This window comes from Branchiostoma floridae, chromosome 16, assembly GCF_000003815.2.
Source record: "Branchiostoma floridae strain S238N-H82 chromosome 16, Bfl_VNyyK, whole genome shotgun sequence".
NCBI classification, from domain to species: Eukaryota; Metazoa; Chordata; class Leptocardii; order Amphioxiformes; family Branchiostomatidae; genus Branchiostoma; species Branchiostoma floridae.
This window is the reverse complement of record NC_049994.1, coordinates 1,074,701-1,098,120: the sequence shown is the minus strand read 5'-3', so window position 1 is coordinate 1,098,120 and position 23,420 is coordinate 1,074,701. Positions and strand designations below refer to the sequence as shown.

Sequence of the window (23,420 nt, the reverse complement as noted above, 5' to 3'; positions counted from 1 at the left end):
TCATTACAGGGCAAACTCCCTCAAACGGCAAACTCCCTTACCCGCCGGCACAAGAGAACATAGTCAACGTAGAAAGTCGCGGACCAACCCCCCCCCCCCAAAAAAAACCCAGCCCCGTTCCAAAGACTGAAAGGGAGTCTATGTACTACCCTGCATGCCGTCAAGAAGTGCATACTAGTAGCCTACGAAGACTAGAAGACAACAAGAGACCAGCCGGCATTCTATGACAATTTACAAAAGGCACTCGCGACTTCAACCTATCATACACATGAACAAACACTAATAAAAATTGTCTTGTTTCAATATGAATAAATATATGGTGCTATTACAGAATAAGAAATGTGAGTAAGAAACTGCCGAATAAATGGGGAGGGGGGCAAAATCCAGAAGGGGGGGGGAGGGCGTCAGATCTCTCGACGCCACTTTCCATGACAAAAGGGATGCACTGGGTGAGGCAGACCGGGGAAAGATAATTAGGTGGTAATTGGCCGCTAATGTATGCATATTCCGCCAACACACAATGCAACACACGGCTCGTGTCCTGTTGTGTAAGGTTGTTTCAAGGGAATCTGTAAGGGTATTTCAAGCCCTTTACACGTCCTGCACACAGAAATGGTTCGTTTCCGCGAGATTCTAGGACATGTAAAGGACTGTACACGTCTCGTTTGCAGGCATGAAACCTCCGGATTTTGAAGGACATGTTTAATTTCCAGGACTGTGTAAGTCAGTTTCCATCCTGGAAATGAGGCTTTTCAGGCAGTGTTTCGTGTATGTAACCTTCCAATTTTGTGCTACGCTGGACAGTGTGCCTAACTCGGTACGCTTTTTTTCATATTTTGCTCTCTTCAGAAGTAAGTGGTAAATTCAAGTACACAGAAAAAAATTAATAGTATGATATTTTAGCTTTCTTTTGACAGTAAAATCGTGACTGTATGTACTTCTTGTCTCACATGAGGAAGGCTGTACCTAGAACAATCCAGCTGATGTTTTACGGGCAATGGGCTGAATGCACTGATTGTGAATGCCCGACTAAAGAAAACATTACGAAAAAACGACACCGCCAACATCAACAAAACTCTGTCTGATTATATGAAAATATCATCTACATCTCTCCGTCAAGTCTTATTTTCATAGACAGCACAAATCATTTGTTGCAGTCAAATAAATCTTTGGAGCGTTCTCTAGTCTGCCACCTTCACGGCCACACTCCCTTGGGAGTACAATGGTGGCAATGTTTATGACGCTTCCTTTTGGTTGCTTTCCTACTCAACAAACATTTGAAGACCCATATTCATAGTGTTTTATGGAGCTTTATTTATGTGTATCATGGCAGTTGTATGACTGCTTGGATGAGTTCGTATAGTTAGCGACACGAGCCGCCAATACGCAGAGGCCGGTGACCGCAGTGATTCAGCACTGTCAACATTACTGTTAGAATTCTGCTCTTAAAAAAACATGAAGTAAATATGTTAGAGTATACTTGGAATGCAAATTAAAGCTGTGTGCATGGACTTGGTTTATTCACCTTTGTAATCAGCATAGTCAGTGGCAACAAACACGGTGTACTTATGGATAATAAGATCAGCAAAAAATCCGTACCGTCTTACGACGGGGACCGTCTTAGGGCGGCCCCCGTTATTGACATAGTTATGCAGAATACGAAAACAACATACTGTATTGTTCTGATGTGCAAAAATGTGTCTCATACATGTGTACTAGTATTTTCTCTGAATGTCCTTGAAACTCATGTTTTTGTATCAATTATATTGCATTTCATGATGATTGTCTTCACTTTTTTTAATACGTTATGACACATTCCACCCATTAAACTGAGGATACTACTATCAATTCCAGAGGATGGTGTGTTCAGCTGGACTCCCAACAGCACCCTGCCTGTGCAGCTAGAGATTGTTGCCAAAGACAGCCTGGGGGCGTCGACCTCCTCCTACCCCATGGTGAAACTGTGTGCCTGTCAGAACGGCGGAACCTGTAACTTCCTCACAGTTAACCTTGCTGGAGAGGTCACTCCTGTTGGGCAATTTCAGGTACTTAAACTGTGGGGAAAATCCATTCATTGTGGCATTCCTCCTATGTTTATACCATACATGTATACTAAATGCAATTAGCCTTTGAGCATATTTTGTGACTACAGGACATCTAATTTAATTTTTTAAAATAAAATTTAGTGTGATCCTTAAGCGTTTTACCCATGACCTGTTTGTTTTAACTTAACATCCATTGGCATAATACCGGTCGGTTTACTGCAATTTCTCAAGCAATGCTAATTTGGCAAATGATCAACGCATCATTTTCTCCAGTTACATGTTGCTGTTACAGCTTACCTTTGCCACTTCTTCTGTGTAAATTATTTTGTCTCTCTGGTCCTGCTAAAAACATAAAATTGTAATTGGAACACACCGCGGAATTGCACGGAGAACGGGCGCGTGGTTGGAAGGGGGTGCACTATACCGGCCGAACGAAACACGGCACAATTAACTGCCGCTATGTACCTTTATACATCCTCTGTTGTTCCTTTCTTTCCTGTTAGTAGTTGCACAAAACAAAAATCTGCATGAGCATACAAAAAGTCATGAGAAAATGGGCGTATACTGACAAGAATTTTCATTTAATTTTGGTCCGTCACAACCGCTATGACGTAAAACTTTACTGCTGGCCGTAGCATTAAAAATGGCGGGAAAATGGCGGCGTACGTTCAATTTGACCCATTCAGCCGTAGATCCGGGCGATAATGCAACGGTTCCTCACACTTTTACACGAGTTGTAGGTCACCAAAAGAAATTCAAGATTGCTGTTGAATCATGCTCGTCTTGTGCCGTGAGCACATGTGATTATTATCTACAAATCTGGCGATGAACGTGACAGTGTGTTTGTCCCACGACGAGCTCGCCTGCCCCGAAAATGACCTGAAAACTTTTGGCCTTGTTGTCTTCGAATGCATTGTATCGGAATGCTTTGTAAATGATGTATTGGACACCTAGATGTCTGAAGTGTGCATACCTCAGAAATAACTATTGTTGCATGACATTGTGTAGATCTCTTTAAAGTTTCCCACTATTTTTAATCGACCGGTATAAGGCTTATGACCGGTATTATGCCAATGCATGTTACATGTAGTTAATATAAAGCTTGAATATTGTAAATCATCTTGTCATTTTTTGTTAGTTTAACAATTCAACTGTCACAGATACAATGTAAGTACAGTAAATGCAGAAATTTTTGTGGTGGTTTTTGTTCATGTTTATGTGTTATGTTTTATGTGGTTTTTGCGTTTCTAATTCACTGCGAACTTAAAACCACCTGTTCCACAAAAATTGTTCCATGGCAGTAAGACTACTAAGAGACTACAGTGTATTGGGCGCTACCACGAACAGTCCTTTTTCCTGGTACCTATTAAATCCCCATGAACTTAAATGCATTTACAGTATCACAATTGATGGAATTATACTAATCACTCCTGGACCAATAAACAAAATCTATTCTTGCCTGCCCTCTGTGTATCAGGTTGTTTCCTGCCAGTGTCCAGAGGCATACACAGGTGACTCCTGTGAGAGGGACAAGGATGCCTGTGTAACAGATCCATGTTATCCAGGTGTCCTGTGTACAGATAACATTGCGCCTGCAGCAGGCTTCACCTGTGGGCCTTGTCCACAGGGTTTAAATGGCACGGGAGAAAAATGTTATGGTGAGCTTTCTTGTAACAATACAGAGTCTGGTAAGGTTGTAACGTCATGAGTGCACATTCATAACAGATTGTTTGATTTATTACTTGTAAAAGGGATTATGTTTTTTGCCTATATCGGGATTTACTTGGTTAAGGACCCCAAAGTGAAGAGGTGCGATACCTCAAAATTTATAGCAAGGTGCAGAAACAACTTACAAGAATTTAATATGTTGAAGTGCAGGGTACAACCTACGAGATATGTGAAAATGAGCAAGGATTTGCCTGCTCATTCATCATATTTTATTATAAATGTAAAGTGATTGTAATGTCTGTCTTTGTTATTGCAGACATCAATGAGTGTGTAGAAGGCCAGCTGTGTGAACAGCAACATAACTGTATAAACACCAGGGGCAGTTATACCTGTAGCTGTGACAGTGGGTACACTCTGGACAACAATGGGCTCAACTGCACTGGTAAATAATGTACAAACTGTGAATAAGATTATTGTCTTGCCAAATCAGACAATTGAAAAAGATGATAAAAAGTCTATTGAAAATATATAAGAAATTAATTGAGAAGTTCATTCTAAACTACATGGTTCTCAGTATAGTCAGCAGATGATAAGTATGTACCAGCACCTAAATGAATGAGTCAGCTTTAATGTTAACAGAAATACATTTCATAAATGATATACACAAGTCATGTACTCTATCTTCACAACAGCATTAAAAGATAGCTAAATGACACAAGATCTTGCTTTCAAATTGTTTTATTAGGTTCTGCGACACCAATTTTGCAACTGGTATCAAGATTCTGTATGTACTAGTTAGTTATAATTTGGCACTTTGAAATACAGCTGAGTCATACATTGTTTTCTATCCGACAGACATTGATGAATGTAACTCAGGCATTGCTGGATGTGCAGACACAGCAACTTGTACCAACACAGAAGGTGGCTTCTCCTGCACGTGTTCTACAGGCTACACTGGAAATGGAACTCACTGTCAAGGTTTTCTTCTTTCTTAACAGTTGTATTATACATGATATTCATAAACTACCTAGCCTGGGTACCATCCGGATAGTAGTTCGCTTCTGCTATCCGTCTGGAGACCTGCACATTCAAACCGTTTGGTGCTAACGTCAGTTAATGTGCGAATCTAGGAATAGGTTCTAGAGCACTCGTTCGATGACAACAGGCCTCACGCAAGCAGACGGAGGGCTTGTCCAGTGTTGGAATGCCTGTTCGAACGATCGCTTGAACCCGTTCCATAATTCGCTCAGATTTGGGGACCAATCAGCGCCTGCGTCCAAAATTTGGACGATTCCAGAAGTAAAGATGGTCTGCGTTCCCAGACGGAAACACAGAGCAGCGACTGTATATAATGTATAATGAATGTCAGAGCTAGAAGCGACTGTATATAATGAACGCCGGAGCGAACTACTTTCCGGCTGGTACCCAGGCTATAAACTACCATGATCAGGATTTTATTTTTAAATTAGTGAAATATACAAAACCCAGGGAATGTGTGACACTGCATGTGTCTTTGGGGAGAATTTGGGACAGGCAGAGATTAGTTGACTTGAGTCGGGATGGTCATCTTGTGGATGTTGTTGTTAGACTAAGATTGACTACTAGTATTGTATTTCAGAACTACATTGTACCTGAAAATACATGAATTATTAGATGATAGCTATTTCATCTTTATTAACAGATCTGGATGAGTGTGCGACTAGTGGGGGAAACAACTGCAACAGCAATGCAGTCTGTAACAACACTGTTGGCTCTTATACCTGCACCTGCAAGACTGGCTATGTGGGCGGTGGACGCACATGTCTTGGTATGTCACATCACGACTTACATGTATACAGATGGGGATGCTTTTTACCTTCTTGTTCAGGTTTTTCATTTTCTGCGTGTACATGTGTTTATGTAGAAATTGATCTACAAGTAAACTTCCCACCTTTCTCATAACCGGCTGAGTTTTTTCTTCATGTTGTAGATGCAGACGAGTGCCTGGACCCAGGCATCTGCCACCCTCAGGCCGGCTGCACCAACTCACTAGGGTCCTACAGCTGTACCTGTGGTGCAGGGTACAGGGGGACCGGCACCTCCTGCACCAACATCGATGAGTGTGCAGAATTCCTGGACAACTGTAGTCCAGGGCTGGGCGTCTGTACCGACACTCTGGGGTCCTACTCGTGTTCATGCAGGGATGGCTTTGTGGGGGATGGCATTAGCTGTGATGGTGGGTGCAGCTTCTCAAGCTTCCTTCTAGAAGCTCCAAGCTGTTAGAATTCTTGCAACACCTATTATATATGTGTCAGTCACAGTCAATGGTTAATGTTCAAAATAGATTCTATTTGTCAGACACTTTGACTTAGAAAGCAGATTGAGAACTTTCATTCCTGCCTCCGCTTTTTGTTTGATGTTGTAGAATTTGAAGTAGATAGGCATCTTTAGAGATAGAAAACATATGATGATAGTAAAAGTTACTATGAACAGGGTAACTGGAAGAATAAAAATGTTGAATGTTGGATTGATTTTTACAATCAGTATAAAAAATAATTGAGCAAGTGAACATACATACATGTAGCAATGCACAATTAATGTATTATTATACATTATGGAATAGCGGGAGGTGTCTTAACAAGTTACCTGACAGTGGTCAAGTTTTGATGAATTGATTTTTGACGCATTCATTTGAACAACATTCTTGAATAAGAAATGCATTCATATGGTTTATGAAACTTTCGTGCTGAGTGCAAATAACAGCTATGTGTATGAACTTGGTTTATTTACCTTCCTAATCAGCATAGTCAGTGGCAACAAACACGATGTACTTTTGCATGAAAAAGATCATTAAAAAACTGTGCCATCTTAGGGCTGGTACCATCTTAGGGCACCTCCCGTTATATACATGATGGAAATTTGTGGGTACTTCATGAGCAGTATGTCCGAGGTGATTTGCTCTGTATAAATGTCAAAGCTAAAATGCTCCACTCGCCACAAAGTACTGTTTTTTTGTATACATGTACATGTACCCAATATAATCTTTTCTAATTGCTCAGATTTGGATGAATGCTCAAGTGACACATTGAACAACTGTACTGAGAATGCTGAGTGCACCAACACCGAGGGGTCGTACAACTGTTTCTGTATGGATGGTTACCAAGGCAATGGTTTTGTCAACTGTACTGGTGAGCATTAAATACATTTTTGTACATATAGAATAGTCATCTGAGGTTAAGTTACCAGCGCCACAGGGGGTGTGATTGCCCAAAGGCTGGAGGTGTTGCGGAACACACCATGTTGAATCTTATTTACATGACATTGTACAATGTATGTCATACCCACCTAAAAAAACATTCCATGCAATATGCATATTAGAAGTTTTGGCGTCTTCAAACAAAAAATTATAACAATTCCAACATCTGAATCCGGTATTAAAATTTTCGACAGCAGCAGATTGACACACACAATTTCGTACATTCAATTGATTCTACTGACAAGACAGTGGATGCTGTCTAAAAGGTCTGACCATTTCTAAAATTATAATCCAGTTGTTTGAGTACTGCTTTTTTGGCATACAGGCACACGCATATTTATTTGATTATTGACAGATGTTGATGAGTGTGCCACCAACTTCAGCAGCTGTGCAGCTGATGCCACCTGCACCAACACTGCTGGATCACACCTCTGCACCTGTGATGATGGATTTACAGGAAATGGATTTGCATGTCAAGGTAGGAATACTTCATCTGAGATGTGGGGATGAACAAAGGGCTTTAACTTCATTACGATATGGCCAGAAGGGACCAATCAGGAGCCTACAATATAAGGCCATTTCAGAGTGTATCAATAGTAGTAGTCTACTGTCGGACCCACAAGGGCGACTTAAGTGAAGTTGAATTTTAGGTCCTCATTGACCTCTGATGGACGAACATCAGTGTACCATTAGCCGGCCAGTAAACATGACATGGTGTCTGGCCTTTATCTGATAGTCAATAATGGCTATAATCCATTGCTTTTTGACCTCCACGTGATAATTCTCAAATGTGTAACAGTTACTACTTTTTGATGAGACGAAAGCAATATCATTTAATGTAACTGGAATTTAGCTAAATATGGATAGAATTCATCTTGAAATTAATCCGCAGCCCACTCCTACTGTACATGTGCATTAGGCTTCATTGACTTAACGTTAGTCATTTTAAAAAAAATTATTATTCCAGGTGACAATCCTTGGGACAGGCCCCCAAAACATCTGCAAGCATGTACACCAAAAAGATTATGTGAACACTTATTAAACAATATGCCCTGGTTTTGAAATAATGTGATAATGAAGGTTGCATTAATCATACAGAATGTAGCAGCAGCAGAATAATAAGATGTTGTTGTTCTTTCTTCTCAGGAGGTACATTTGTACATGTTTGCTGTTTTGTTGATTTGATTTCTTAATTATTAAACTTACTGTTTTGCACCTTGTTGTAGATTTGGATGAGTGCACCAGTGGAGACAATGACTGTGCCGATGAAACAAAGGCCTATTGCACCAACCTCCCAGGAAGCTACAACTGTACCTGTTTTAATGGGTACACAGGAGATGGGAGGAGCTGTACAGGTCAGTTACAGGGAGGGAGAAAAACTCATTTCCAATATAGTGAGCTTCTGCGTATCCCCCATATGCGTTCCGTATTGACATTATTTGGGCTTACATAAAGTTTGCGACTGAAGAAGTTGTTTTTTTCAGTTACATTATAACCAGTCTTCACAATGTAGGGTCAAAGTAAAAAGCAACTTCTACCCTGCAAACTTTACTGAAACCCAAAAAATGGATCTCAATTATACGGACAAGTGTGAGTGGTCTGAAATAGCACTAAAAAGTGTTATGCCCTTGAGAAAGGCACTTGATATGAACATGTATACCCCTGACAGTGGAGTGACACAAGGCAGTGTGGAAATAAACAATCATACACAGCTTTGGTGCACTAGTGTGCCAACATCTTCACATTTGCCACTTAGAGCCGTAACTTTTTCTCTCATCACTAAGCCATCATTTTTACATGACATTGTATAGTAGATCAATAGTACAACAAGTATACATATGACTGACAATGTGCATGTTTTTGTCTCTGCAGATGTGAACGAGTGTGAGACTAACAATGCTGGATGTACCCAGAACTGTACCAATGTTGAGGGGAGTTACACGTGTGTGTGTCTGACAGGGTACAGGTTAGGAGCAGATGGATTCAGCTGTCATGGTACGTACTATGTAATGATATCCTCTGTAATAGATCAGCAAAGAATAACATTTTATGAGTTGTTAATAGTATTCATGGTTGTACAAATGAATCATTGACAATCATTCCTAAATTAGTAAAGAAAAGTGCAAACGTGGAAGATTCCATTTTTTTTAGATAGCACAACAGTACTGTAGTCTCTCTAATTATAGTATCTTCCTTGCTAGTCCTTTGTTGTCAAAATGACTCTGTTGTGATCAAGGGACCTCAACTAGAGTATTGTTGTTGAAATTGGCTGTAATTAGTTTAGTAAATTGTGCTTAATTTCTGATCTCCATCCAAAAGTTAGCCTGAGTGCCAGATTCTATTTATTCTATAGTACTATGCTCTCTCTGTGGCTCCTGGGTAGAGAGAGTGTACATAAGGCTGGAAACAATAGAGAGAGGATACGCAAGACCAGGAGTGACAGAGAGGTGGTTCTTAAGGCTGAGAGCAACAGAGAGAGGGTACTTAAGTCCAGGAGTGACAGAGAGACTGTACTTAAGGCCAGGAGTGACAGAGAGACTGTACTTAAGACCAGGAGTGACAGAGAGACTGTACTTAAGACTGGGAGTGACAGAGAGACTGTACTTAAGACCAGGAGTGACAGAGAGACTGTACTAATTAAGACCAGGAGTGACAGAGAGACTGTACTTAAGACTGGGAATGACAGAGAGACTGTACTTAAGGCCAGGAGTGACAGAGAGACTGTACTTAAGACCAGGAGTGACAGAGAGACTGTACTTAAGACCAGGAGTGACAGAGAGACTGTACTTAAGGCCAGGAGTGACAGAGAGACTGTACTTAAGACTGGGAGTGACAGAGAGACTGTACTTAAGACTGGGAGTGACAGAGAGACTGTACTTAAGACCAGGAGTGACAGAGAGACTGTACTAATTAAGACCAGGACAGAGAGACTGTACTTAAGGCCAGGAGTGACAGAGAGACTGTACTTAAGGCCAGGAGTGACAGAGAGACTGTACTTAAGGTCAGGAGTGACAGAGAGACTGTACTTAAGACCAGGAGTGACAGAGAGACTGTACTTAAGGCCAGGAGTGACAGAGAGACTGTACTTAAGACCGGGAGTGACAGAGAGACTGTACTTAAGGCCAGGAGTGACAGAGAGACTGTACTTAAGACCAGGAGTGACAGAGAGACTGTACTTAAGGCCAGGAGTGACAGAGAGACTGTACTTAAGACCAGGAGTGACAGAGAGACTGTACTTAAGGCCAGGAGTGACAGAGAGACTGTACTTAAGGCCAGGAGTGACAGAGAGACTGTACTTAAGACCAGGAGTGACAGAGAGACTGTACTTAAGGCTGGGAGTTACAGAGAGACTGTACTTAAGACCAAGAGTGACAGAGAGACTGTACTTAAGACCAGGAGTGACAGAGAGAGCATACTTAAGGCCTGGACTGACATAAAGACCATATCCTTAAGGCCGGGTGCAACTAAGGGTCAAAACCAACACAGAGAGCAATATCAAGGCTAAAAGTGACAGAGAGAGTGAACTACAGCCCCGTAGCAACAGAGTGAGTGTATTAATTCCTGGGAGTGACAGAGGGAGTGTACTAAAGCTAAGAAGGCTGGCACCCAAGTCATCCAAAAATAATGATTCTATGGTGCAGAAAAATCTTCTGTAACAGTACGTATACCTGCATGGAATATGTTGTACAGACATTGATGAGTGTGCTGAACAGCTGGATGATTGTGAACAAACCTGCACCAACACTGAAGGAGGCTTCAGCTGTTCATGTGTAACTGGCTTCACACAGGTCGGAGACTCCTGCCAAGGTATGACGGTTATAATATTATAGTGTAAATACATTTAAGTTTGCTGGGATTTACTTTAGTGGGTTGTGGGAAAATGGAGTGTTTTTAGTTCGCGCTAGCGCCATAGACTGCAGTCTCATACTATAATGGAAATTGTTTGCAGCGGTTTTAAGTTCGCTGTGTATCAGTCACTGTGACAACCGCAAACATAAAACCACTGCAAACATTTCTGCATTAAATTTTACAGTAATTGTTGTTTTGTTCTATTTAGATTTATTACAATGTGAAGTGGAGGGCAAAACAGGACGTTTGCGTTACCCATGTGTTTATTCTACAATCCGCTCACTGTTACTGTTTTTTAGCACCAGAGATCCTTCCAACAGATGACAATGTTCTTGTTCTGTGAAGTTTGATTTGTTTTCTTTTAAGGAACAGCACAAGTTTCAACATATTATAAGTGCTGAATTTGCCAAGTGACCATCTTGACTTTTGATGTGTTGTCCATCATAGTGTTTTGACTGTATGGTATATTTTTCAGCAACTCAAAATTGTACCAATGACCCCTGCGTGAATGCTAAGTGCTATGTGGAAGGAAGTGAGCAGCAGTGCTTGTGTTTTTCTGGCTATGAGACAATCAACTCCACCACCTGTGTTGGTAAGTCAATCATGTCTGGATATTTGTTCAGCACTAACTAAAGCTAAGGGCACAACCCCCTGTACACGTGCAAAAATGTGGTCAATTTTTTGGGATCCATGAGTGGTAAGTCCCGCCTCCGTACAATTTGGGAGCTCACAGATACACTGTAGCTCTTTACATGCATGCAGAACTTGCTCTGCATTCGGGCTGTGGATTCACCCCCGGTATGGACAACGTGCATGCCACGTACAGCCATTGCAAGTGAGTAATGAAACTGTGTAAAGCAGCACCTTCAAGTACGGCCTGCATACGGTAACGTGACAGTCACACAGAGATCGTATGTACAACTCAACACTTGTGCAACGGACGATCCAAACATGGCCTGCAGACCACATACTTACACCTTCTGCAACCCTCTGAGTGACGTGCATTGAGGCGTACTCCCTCCCTGCTCTTGCTATTCCTTCCCCATGTTTTCAGAAAAACATCCCGACATCCCTCCCGAAAAATCTAAGGACAAAAAAAATTATAATAATAAAGTTTATTGCAAATTAATGCCCGTGGGCTAATTGCAGGTAACATGAGAGATTCAGACAAAGTAAAAACAATATCAAAGGTATGTATGGCGGGTTGTGCTTTAAGGATAACCCTGTCAAACTGGTCATAACTAAGAATATTGTCAACACTTTATGATAATAAAATCCATTTTGCACCTTAATGCTCAATAATCCTTTGCAGTTAAATCATTTTGGTAGTGCAGAAACTTATATATCCCGGAAGAAAGTTTTGGAAATACAATGTAGTAAATCAACAGACAAACTGATTTTGTGATATAATTCTTAACAAATATATGTAGGCATAAAATCACTTTTTGCTGGCAAAAATGCATTTATGTAGTTAGGATTGTATATCTTTACTACTTTGCTATACCATGAGACTGTATCTTTTAACAAATGATATCATCACTCATTGAAAAACATTAATCCACTTGAATTATAACTGAAAAATTGTGGGGGTCTACTGAACTTTTCACTTCTCCATGATATTTCAGACATATCTGAGTGCTCCAACGAGACCCTGAATGCCTGTGATCAGGTCTGTAACAACACAGAGGGAGGTTACACATGCAGCTGTAACTCTGGTTACAACATTGACAGTGATGGCCGCATGTGTAACGGTGAGACACTTATATTATACATGCATCTCTTGTGAATAAGACATCTTTTTACAAACATTCCCTTTAACTGAAATCACTAGTACACCAATGTAACTGTTTTTGCAGTAGTTTTTTTGTGCCATTTTTCTACGTGTCTCCCTGGCACAAGAGGAAAGTTACCTTAGCCATATGGATCAAATGCCATGAACCTATATGGCAAGGGTCTGAGCCCTTTAGATGGGGATGTAAGACAGTTTGTCCTGCATGTGTTGGAGACTCAGGCATTGCAACCAACAGTGACATGTATAGACAAAAGTTGGTGTGCTTGGTGGAACATTCCAGCTTTGTGCATCATCAGCAACATTGTATCGAATAGCTGTATTGTTTATCTCATGCATTACAATTTGAGTTTGACTTACTATAATGATTTCATAATCTACTGCTACAAGACATGTATAAGAATATAATTACAGTCAAACCTGCCCGAGCGACCACCTCTTCTCAGCGACCACCTGGCCATTTCGACCGCTTTTTCTCGGTCCCGAATTTTTTTCCCATTGACGTAAGCAACCTTTTCTCAACGACCACCTGGCCAACGCGACCGCGACCGGCCCAAATTGGGACCCATAACGACCGCATCATTTTTAAAATTGAGGTTTTCATCGATGTTTTATGATAACTAGCGCGATTTTGTGCCGAAATCAGCCAGTTTGCGTCGGATTTTGACTGTCATTACGATGTTATGTTTAGAATACAGATGGCGGCGGTCAATGGGTGGGTCAATGGGGCAGTCTACTGTAATATGGGAGGAAATTTCGTTGTAAGAAAATCCGAATTTAGTTGTTACAGAAGTTTTTAAAAAAAAATCTATATCATCATAAGGTGAACGAATGCTGAAACGTAAATAGCCTCATACTTTTTCAAGAAAGATCTGTGTAGCTCATACCTTTTAAGAAAGAGCTTTTGTTCAACTGTACTGTACATTCACCAGTGGGTAAGTACGCTATCGGGCATCGAATTCTAAAGGTGCACCGTCGTTATTTCAGATAAGGCGATCAAGAACGCATAAAGTCTTGTATGGTAACAGACAGTATAAAAATATTGAGCTTTAGAACACTGTATCGAATAAAAGCTGGATAAAAGCTTGGGGTTAAATTTATAGTTTACAGTGTGCGTGTTGTATTTGACATTAAAGACCTCGCTTCTTTGCGTGCGTGCAGTGTGCTTGCTATTTGCCATTAAACACAACGGAAACCATTTATACTTTGCATCGGGCATGTTTTGAGTTGATACTCTTCTCAGCGACCACCTGTCCAAATCGACCGTTTTTTCCCGGTCCCCCGGGTGGTCGAACTGTATCTTATAAAGATAATGTGCTTTTCGTAAACAGTATAGATTCAAATCTAACATTCTTTATGTCCTGATGTTTGACAGATATTGATGAGTGTGCAGAAGAAGACCTGAATGACTGTGATCCAAATGCCATCTGTGAGAATACCCTGGGAAGCTACACCTGTCAGTGCCTGCAAAGTTTCACAGGCAATGGGACATTTTGTGCAGGTGATGTCCTGTCTCATTCATTAACTCACCAATGCACAAAATATATGATTGTATGGGAGTGATTCTGTCTGAACCACAGGTGTAATGTTCTGTGTTTTGAACCATGCCCTGCCTGGCACGGTTGCAAGTGCTCTCAACGTTGAGTGCTTCCGTGCCAGGCCGCCCTAACCCGGGAGCCTCAACCCCCCCCCCCCCAATGGGGGGCCATTTGGCGGTACCACCATGTAGATGTAGATGTAAATGAACTTACAGAATTTAGAAAAAGCATGCGTTTCTTCTACATGTATCATATAAGGCTGTATGACACCAAGCTGCAGTATTTCTGATTATTTTCAACAGCAACCATGATCCAGTTAACATTCATGTAATGTGTCACTTTGTGCCAAACTATGCAAGATCATAATACACTGACTGAGACTTAACTCTACTAATTAATCAAATTGAATGTACGTGTAATAGCCTCATCTGTGGAAATGTTCTATGTTTTGTAATGAAGATGTTCTTGAACATGATGACCTTCCATGTTTTGGGTCTGATGGAGAAATAAAGTTCATTGCTTTACTATCATCCCCACAGATTATGATGAGTGCTCCTTTGGCAGTCCAGTGCAGAACTGCAGTATCAATGCCCACTGTGTCAACTTTGAGGGAGGTTTTAACTGTTCCTGTATGGACGGTTATGTTGGAGATGGCTTCTTTTGTGTTGGTAAGCCTGGCATTGACATTGGTTTTCCTTGTTCCTGCATTTGAACCAAGCCAACATTTTATCTCTGACAATCTGAAGTAACATTAATGTATATTAGTTTATTGTACTTGCTTGTTTTGATTATTACAAAATGTATCCCTTAGTGCACAAATAAAAGACATACATTTTGTAAGTATTAAAATTCTCAAAAGACAATGAAGTGATCAATGATCTATTTATGAGAAGAAAATGTACACAATGATGAAGGTAATGTACTGGGACTTTTTTTATTTTCATTAATTACTGAATTTGCTTGAATGTATGCAACTGTACAATATGATGTTTGTTTGCTACTTTTGTTGTCTGTGACCCAGGGCCCCACTGTAAAACAGTGATCATCCACTGAGTTGGCTTACTCTGGCTGAATGGGACAGAACTGAATAAGATAATTATATAAACTTAAGATGAATACAGATTTCCTGAAGATTTAATATGGTCATAAATATAGATAGTGGATGTACATGTACATGTATGTTGTTTGTACCTGCAGATGTGAATGAGTGTATTATGGGCACATCCAGCTGTGATGAGCAGGCCTCCTGTACCAACACTGAGGGGAGTTTTAACTGCTCCTGTCAGGAGGGATACTCTGGCAATGGAACTTACTGTCAAGGTATTCACTCATCACTTACTACCCAAGCATACATGTACATGACTTGGTGTTTATAGTTTGTGCTCCCACTAACTGTCAATGATGAAAAAGTGTTGATCGTAATAATGAAACAGCAGAACAGATTGAAGTAGCTTCAAGTGAAATGTATTCTGTAATACAGATGTTATACATAATGGAATTTCCTTCTCCAAATGAAATATTAGTCACTCACTAACTACTTCTGCTGCTCTTTATTTTGCTCCCTCAGATATTGATGAGTGTGCTGTTGAAAGTGATCAGTGTGATGGTAATGCTACCTGCACCAACCAAGCTGGTTCCTACCTGTGTACATGTAACACTGGGTACACTGGCACAGGGGCAGCATGTGCAGGTAAAAATCATATTCAACACGTGCAACAATTGAAGTTGCCTCAAATGTATGCATATTGTCGATATGAGTCACTCTTGGATATTCTCTGAGAAAGATTTGATGTCAGCTATATATATCAGGGCTCGAAATACTGGGGTTTTGTGCACCCAGGTGCACCCAAAATTGGAGCTGTGCACCCAAATATTTTCATAGGCTTATGTATGTTAAGATGTCAGTATACTAAGTAAACACCATACTCTTGACATCTATGTGTTAGAAAGATAAAATAACTGTCATAGTACTTCCAATTTCTAAGGAGCTCCATTCAAATTACTAATTTAGTAGGTTTGCAATTAGGTTGTTCTGATATTCTACTTTATTTTATGTGGTGCACCCAAAAATTATTTTAGTGCAGCCAATTTTCTAGGTTGGGTGCACCAGTGCACCTATTCCCAAAAATGAATTTTGAGCCCTGTATATGTATATATATTTAGCAGATAGTAGTTCCCCTGCTTAAATGGGTCAAACATAATTTGCTCAACAGGTTGTTGTGATTGTAAGTTGGAGAATGAAGAATATAGCAGAAAAGAAGAGAAGACTTCACTTTCTTTGATGATCAACAAAGTCAATCTGCATGCTCAATAGTAACTTAAAACTTGAATTGCAACCATTTGGGTTACTGAATGCTGAGATGCTGTGTTTTTCAGATGTTGATGAGTGTGCCAGTGGTAATGACGACTGCCATAATCAGGCTACATGCACAAATACAGAGGGTAGCTTCTTCTGTACCTGTAATGTTGGGTACTCTGGAAATGGCACTTTCTGTGGAGGTACGTCAGATCCCCATTGTCAACTGGATATAAACTGTTTATATAAACTGAGTATGCTGTAAATGCAGAAACTTTTGCAATGGTTTAATGTTTGTGGTTTTCACAGTAGCCACTTCACCGCAAACTTAAATCCACCGCAAACATTTTTCCATGGCAGTAACAGACTACAGTACATGGTGCTACCGCAAACTTAAAACCACCACGAAATTAAATCCCTGCTAACTTAAATGCATTTACAGTACTAGCTTTGTGAGTATGCAGTACTATGTTATAATCATTCATGTAATTCGTCGATGTAGGTTAGACATCCAGGTAATAAGATACGCCAAAAATAGTTACTCAAGCAACTGGATATGGTTTTGAAACGGTCAGACGTTTCGGAAAGAATCCACTTTCCTTCGTCAGTGACACTGAAGTGATCTGCAAGAAACAGGTCTTTTATACTCTAACTATGAATGAAGACAATTTCAGATGTCCAATAGGAAAGGTTGTAAGACAATTCAGACTGAAGACAATTTGGATTCCAAAGATAGGACACTCCCCCACTCAACTGGTTCCGCTATGTAGATGACACTTATTGCAAGCTAAAACAGAGAGTAGCTGATGAGTTCTTTGACCACATCAACCAAGTAGATAAGAACATCAAGTTCACACAGGAGTCAAGTCATGACAACATGCTCCCATTCCTAGATACCAAAACTATCATAGAGAAGGACGGCAGCCTTCAGTTCGAAGTGTACAGGAAACCGACGCACACTGACCAATATCTGGCCTTTGACTCTCACCACCCTTTGGAACACAAACTGGCAGTGATTAAAACCTTGTATCACCGGGCAGACAGCATTGTTTCCTCTGGCAAAGCCAAAACAGAGGAACACAAACACCTCCGAAGTGCATTGAACAAATGTGGCTACCAAAACTGGACCTTCAACAAAGCCCTCAAACCCTCGGACCACTCAAAGAAAACAGCCAAGTGCAAACCATTGACCGACAGAAAGAAAGCCAACATTACCATCCCCTATGTCCAAGGAGTTTCGGAAAAACTCAGACGGATCTTCCAAAACTTCAACATCGCCACTAACTTCAAACCTCACTCAACCCTCCGACACAAACTGGTACATCCAAAAGACAAACCACAGAAAGGTACTAAGGCCAATGTAATCTACAGACTCAAATGCGAGGAACCCAACTGTAACAACACATACATTGGTGAGACTAGTCGTCCACTAAAAGCAAGATACCAAGAACATTGCAAACCGAAGGCCAACGGCAACTCTTCTGCTGTTTTCAACCACCTACAACACAACCAAGGACATTCCTTCAACCTCCAATCTACCGACATCCTAGACCGTGAAGCCCGCTGGTTTGAACGGGGAGTTAGAGAGGCCATATATGAGAGAATATACAATCCCACCCTCAACAGAAAAGGGGGGCTACGTATGGAACTTTCCGGCACTTGGGACATAGCACTACCCCCCCCCAACAAAACTTTTAGCTCCTGTAACTAAAAAACAACAGGAGCTAATTGACTCATTTGCATTAACTGTGTCTTAGCCTTGATATCCTTTGAAATCCAAATTGTCTTCAGCTTGACTTTGGCTTAGCTTTGTTATCTTTGGAATCCAAATTGTCTTCAGTCTGAATTGTCTTACAACCTTTCCTATTGGACATCTGAAATTGTCTTCATTCATAGTTAGAGTATAAAAGACCTGTTTCTTGCAGATCACTTCAGTGTCACTGACGAAGGAAAGTGGATTCTTTCCGAAACGTCTGACCGTTTCAAAACCATATCCAGTTGCTTGAGTAACTATTTTTGGCGTATTCATGTAATTCTTTTTGTCCCTGATTCAACATTGATAAATTTATTAATATTAAGATTCTCCATTTAAAGTTAAAGTTTTTGGATTTTGATGCTGAATATCCAATACCTACACTGTATTTACTTATTACAGATATTGATGAATGTCAGGAAGGAATTGACACCTGTAGCAACAACTCCATCTGTATGAACATAGTTGGTTCTTTCACCTGCCCGTGTGAGGCAGGCTATATCGGCAGTGGCTTCATGGCTTGTGTTGAAGTTGATGAGTGTACAGAAGAAACCAGTGGCTGTGACATCAATGCTGAGTGTACCAACACTCCTGGGTCCTTCAACTGTAGCTGTAACACTGGGTATACTGGAAATGGAACTTTATGCACAGGTACAGTAAGTGTTTAATAACCCTATGATGCTGGCAGAATAGAAGCAACAATTAAATCGTAACGTTACCAGATAATTATCTTTTACATTGTATCTTAAACTGTTGTACATGATAATGTAAAACTAATTTAAATTTATGTCATACTTGCGCTGTCCCAGACTGGTTGGTGTTTTTGGTAATCACAGTGTATGTGCCTATAGGCTTCTATCTGTGTCACACACGTGTAGACATCCGTAGAATAATATTTATACACTTTGTGTGGACTGTTGCGCCGTGGTCCAAAATAATTGGAACCAGATGTTATAACTGTTTGAGGACATTAAATTTTTTCAAAATTTGTTGCATTTTGCATTGTGTTTTTTTGTGTGGGTATAAAATGAACAGAACACTATGCACATGTTAATAACGCATCTTCCTTGGTCCCAGTCCAACCATGTGTTGGATTGTGGACCTTGGGTGATCTGGGATGCACCTCTATGTTGTTTTCTGTAATGTAACGTTATATGGCACATGATTTTTGTGATACTGATGATTGTTTGTTATCACTAAGATGTTGATGAGTGTGCGGCTGACCCAGATGTCTGCAGTGCTAATGCCACCTGCACAAACACCATTGGTTCCTACAGCTGCACATGTCAGGATGGTTTCACTGGAAATGGACAGACCTGTATTGGTAAGGATGGTGCATTTATCATTTTACTTTCTCTTCAAAAAGTATATGCAACTGAAATATGCAAATACATATGTATAATCCAGGCATTTGATTAATTACATTACAAGACAAAGAACACATTCAGGACCTTTTGATAACCTTTCCCCAGACCTCAGACAGCTATGTCACAACCATTTTATGGCCAGTACATGGCAGTATATGGTGAATAACCATGTCATGATGGATTCCTACTGTAAGCAATAGACATCAAAATTCAACCAGAAATGGGGTAAAAAATCAAACCGACACAAGATGGCGCCTGCATAATATTAGTCAAAAATTCAACTTGTTGCGCAGGGACGCTTAGGAAGACAAGATATATTTTTGTTATCACACACATAAAATCATGTCTGCTGGACTATTTCTAGTGCAGGGAAGTGAAATTTTATTTGATTCCTTACCTTATCTCTGATGTAGATGAGGATGAGTGTCAGACCTCACCATGTGACCCTAATGCAGCCTGTACAAACCTAGCTGGATCCTTTACATGCACCTGTAATGCTGGCTTCAATGGGACTGGTGAAGACTGTCAAGGTAAGGGTTCAATTCAGACTTGGGGATATTGGTCAAGTGGTTTGTTGCTTGGGAGATATGCTCATTACTTAATTATGTTTTAGGATTTTGTGTTTGCATATTAAAACCTATTGCATTCTTGTCAAATGATGTAACATAATAATGTACAGTGTTTTCTCTTGTATATCTCTATCAATTGTATTTCACTATTGAGTTGGTTAATATCCCATACATTAACACTGGGCAATTTATCTAAGTTGGGAACCAGAGGCAACAATGTACAAGTCTTACGTTGTTTTTTGTGTTGTTTAGATATAAATGAATGTGCAGACAGTCCATGTGACATCACCCAGAACCAGGAATGTATCAACTCACCAGGCGATTACTCCTGTACATGTGCCTACGGATACTACAGCAGCAACAGCGACTGCTTCAGTGAGTCATTTTTGTTTGTTTTTGTCTGAAGTAAGCTACGACCATGACGTTTTCTGAAATCATAGTCAAGTAGTACATAGTATCTGCTTGACAATAGATTGTATTATTTGACAAATCATAAAAATCAAAACCTAGGTTGAGAAGCCGTCCAGAAAAGTTACATTGTGTTCATTTCTCAACATTGATATTTGTGATGTATCTATTTTGCAGTGGCAGTTGAATTGACAGGTTCCATCCCACTTTCCTCCATTGGAGGGCAGGCTGCTGTGTACTCACCTGCACTCACAGATCCTCTCTCCTCACCCTTCAGGGACTATGTGACAGCTATACAAGCACCGGTAGGGCTACAGTCATCCTCATCAAATGCAAATTACAGTTAAATAATTTTGATGTGTTCAGTTGACAGATAACAAAAGTTGTCTTATCTATATATCAGTTCAGTTCAGTTCATCCTCGGAGAGGTGACACCATCGTCTCCACATGTTCCTATCCAGCATGATCAAACGGAGCTCGCTGGCCTGTAAACCCATGTCCTCAAGCAGTAGCTGTATAAAATATATATATCCCATTTCTTTAAGATGGTATCCAACTTAATGTCATTTGTTTTAAAATGTACAAGATAGGGAGTCCCAACGAGCAGAACAATGATGTTGTTACTGAAGCTGTGGTTTGCATTATCAAAAATACTTTATTTCTAATGATTTCACTATATACGGGATCAAAAACTACAGGAAATGGCCTCTCCTTGAGTAAATTTGAATGTTTTTAAAACAAACTCTGAGTTATGCACAGTGCACATTGAAATGAATATTGTATTCATGTAGAGGCAGTTATCCTTAACAAACTGTGATCTACTCTGTGTTCCAGATGAACACATTGTTCCAAACTAGTGCTGTATCTGCACACTACAAGTCTGTGGATATTGCTCAGTTCAGAGAGATCCCCAGTGGTGCAGGGGTTGTTGCTGATGTTGTCATCTACCTGGCACAAAATACAACTGTAGATGAGACGGACCTGACCAGAGCTTTCCTGGCAGGCCTGACATCCCGTGCTGTAGGTACAGAGAAGAACAGGCTGGGGAATAACCAAGTTGTCACTGCAGATGTAGTGTTTGCAGAAGTTGGTAAGATCTAATTTCTCCCGTGACAAGATAAGATCAAGGAGGAAAGATCCTTGTTATGATACAAAACACGTAACTCTCAGTCAGTTACTATAATTTGTATTCTATAACTCTTTGTTGAGGAATCAATCCACTGCCCCTTTAGATAATGTACTGAATACTTCTTTGCAAAGAATTTTGAGTAAAACATGTGATATACATGTATATCTGGCCGCAACTTCTACAAAAGAACTTTCATACCTGAGATGGTTAATGGTGAGGTGAGGTGAATACCATAGTGATTAATGACCTAGCTTATGGAAGTTATACTTGGAGGTTGTACAGAAATGATTCATTCAAATTGGGACCCTTTGTGGTATAATCAATGAGAAACATGCCAGTGTTACTTTGCATGCTTTGCACGCTCTAGCCAGCGTCTGTTTTTCTGTCAATTGACAGAAATTTGCTGCGTCTGACGGAAAAAATTTAAAAGCAAACCGTCAACCTTGACGGACAAAAATCCTTGGTGGAAGCTACAGGCGGCTTGGGGAGCCGTTCCTTTTGTAAAGCCACATGCTGTTTGTTTTGCTATTGTTGTGATTGTTGACAATGTGTGTCAGCGTTCTTTCGCATACGATAATCTCATTAAAATCGGTTTTTCAAGGTCTCAATGGCAACATTTACTACTTTGTAGTGTCACAGGGAAATTGATTTTCGCGGTTTTCACGACGATTGGAGTTTTAGCTGACGGAAAAAAATCGAGCTGGCTAGAGCCCTGATGCAAATTAGGGCAACTTTACATAGTTTATCAGACCATTGATATCTGGCACATATGGAGGACATGGAACTCTATTAATAGTTTTTCTATTTCAGCCAACTGCACAAGAGACAATCTTCTGTACACATGTAGCTGTGCTGCTGGATATGCTGTGGTTGGGCTGCACTGTGAAGGTTAGCATGATTGTTTTTGGTTACTCAAACTTTTGCGCACTTTAGCACTATAAAAACATATGTTCAATTACTTCTAAAACTACTTTGAAGATACATGCATTTTTGATCTAAAAATAGAAGAAAAAAACTCAAGAAATAATATCAATTTCCTTAGTAAAAAATGACAAAAATGCTCCAGGGGTATTTTCCCAGTCTATTTTTGAGCCAAAATTTCAGGTCATTTGGCTCCCAAATGACAGAGATGAATCAAAATAATGAGAGAGTTAGTGTAGAAGGAGGAGAAGAAATATCAGGAAAAACAAATTTTTTCAAACATAACTTACCAGTCCTATTGTATGGCTGACATATGATTAAGGATGTGTATTTCATTGCAGAAAAATGTATGGTCATTCACATAGTACAAAGAATTAGAAGGGTAACTTTCAAAAGCACAACAATGGTTCCAGACTTCCCTGGTACTGAAATGCCTTCCTTGGTGCTGAAATGCCTTCCTTGGTGCTGAAATGCCTTCCCTGGTGCTGAAATGCCTTCCCTGGTGCTGAAATGCCTTCCTTGGTGCTGAAATGCCTTCCTTGGAACTGAAATGCCTTCCTTGGTGCTGAAATGTCTTCCTTGGTGCTGAAATGCCTTCCCTGGTGCTGAAATGCCTTCCTTGGAACTGAAATGCCTTCCTTGGTGCTGAAATGCCTTCCTTGGTGCTGAAATGCCTTCCTTGGTGCTGAAATGCCTTCCTTGGTGCTGAAATGTCTTCCTTGGTGCTGAAATGCCTTCCCTGGTGCTGAAATGCCTTCCTTGGAACTGAAATGCCTTCCTTGGTGCTGAAATGCCTTCCTTGGTGCTGAAATGCCTTCCCTGGTGCTGAAATGCCTTCCTTGGTGCTGAAATG

General features: G+C 40.4%; 1 protein-coding gene across 1 annotated transcript in view; it reads left to right on the top strand.

Annotated features, from left to right (window-relative positions):
* LOC118403422 overlaps nucleotides 1-23,420 on the top strand; it is a gene marked incomplete in the record, with an annotated part of 72,158 nt that overhangs the window by 28,031 nt on the left and 20,707 nt on the right. Inside the window, 25 exon segments of the mRNA XM_035802133.1 lie at nucleotides 1,855-2,045; nucleotides 3,523-3,703; nucleotides 4,030-4,155; nucleotides 4,569-4,691; nucleotides 5,395-5,520; nucleotides 5,683-5,928; nucleotides 6,752-6,880; nucleotides 7,304-7,426; nucleotides 8,175-8,303; nucleotides 8,821-8,943; nucleotides 10,639-10,755; nucleotides 11,273-11,389; nucleotides 12,423-12,548; nucleotides 13,962-14,087; nucleotides 14,664-14,792; nucleotides 15,322-15,444; nucleotides 15,692-15,814; nucleotides 16,501-16,623; nucleotides 18,576-18,824; nucleotides 19,375-19,497; nucleotides 19,954-20,070; nucleotides 20,362-20,484; nucleotides 20,695-20,822; nucleotides 21,352-21,607; nucleotides 22,457-22,534. Coding sequence (XP_035658026.1) covers nucleotides 1,855-2,045; nucleotides 3,523-3,703; nucleotides 4,030-4,155; nucleotides 4,569-4,691; nucleotides 5,395-5,520; nucleotides 5,683-5,928; nucleotides 6,752-6,880; nucleotides 7,304-7,426; nucleotides 8,175-8,303; nucleotides 8,821-8,943; nucleotides 10,639-10,755; nucleotides 11,273-11,389; nucleotides 12,423-12,548; nucleotides 13,962-14,087; nucleotides 14,664-14,792; nucleotides 15,322-15,444; nucleotides 15,692-15,814; nucleotides 16,501-16,623; nucleotides 18,576-18,824; nucleotides 19,375-19,497; nucleotides 19,954-20,070; nucleotides 20,362-20,484; nucleotides 20,695-20,822; nucleotides 21,352-21,607; nucleotides 22,457-22,534 — 3,555 coding nt within the window.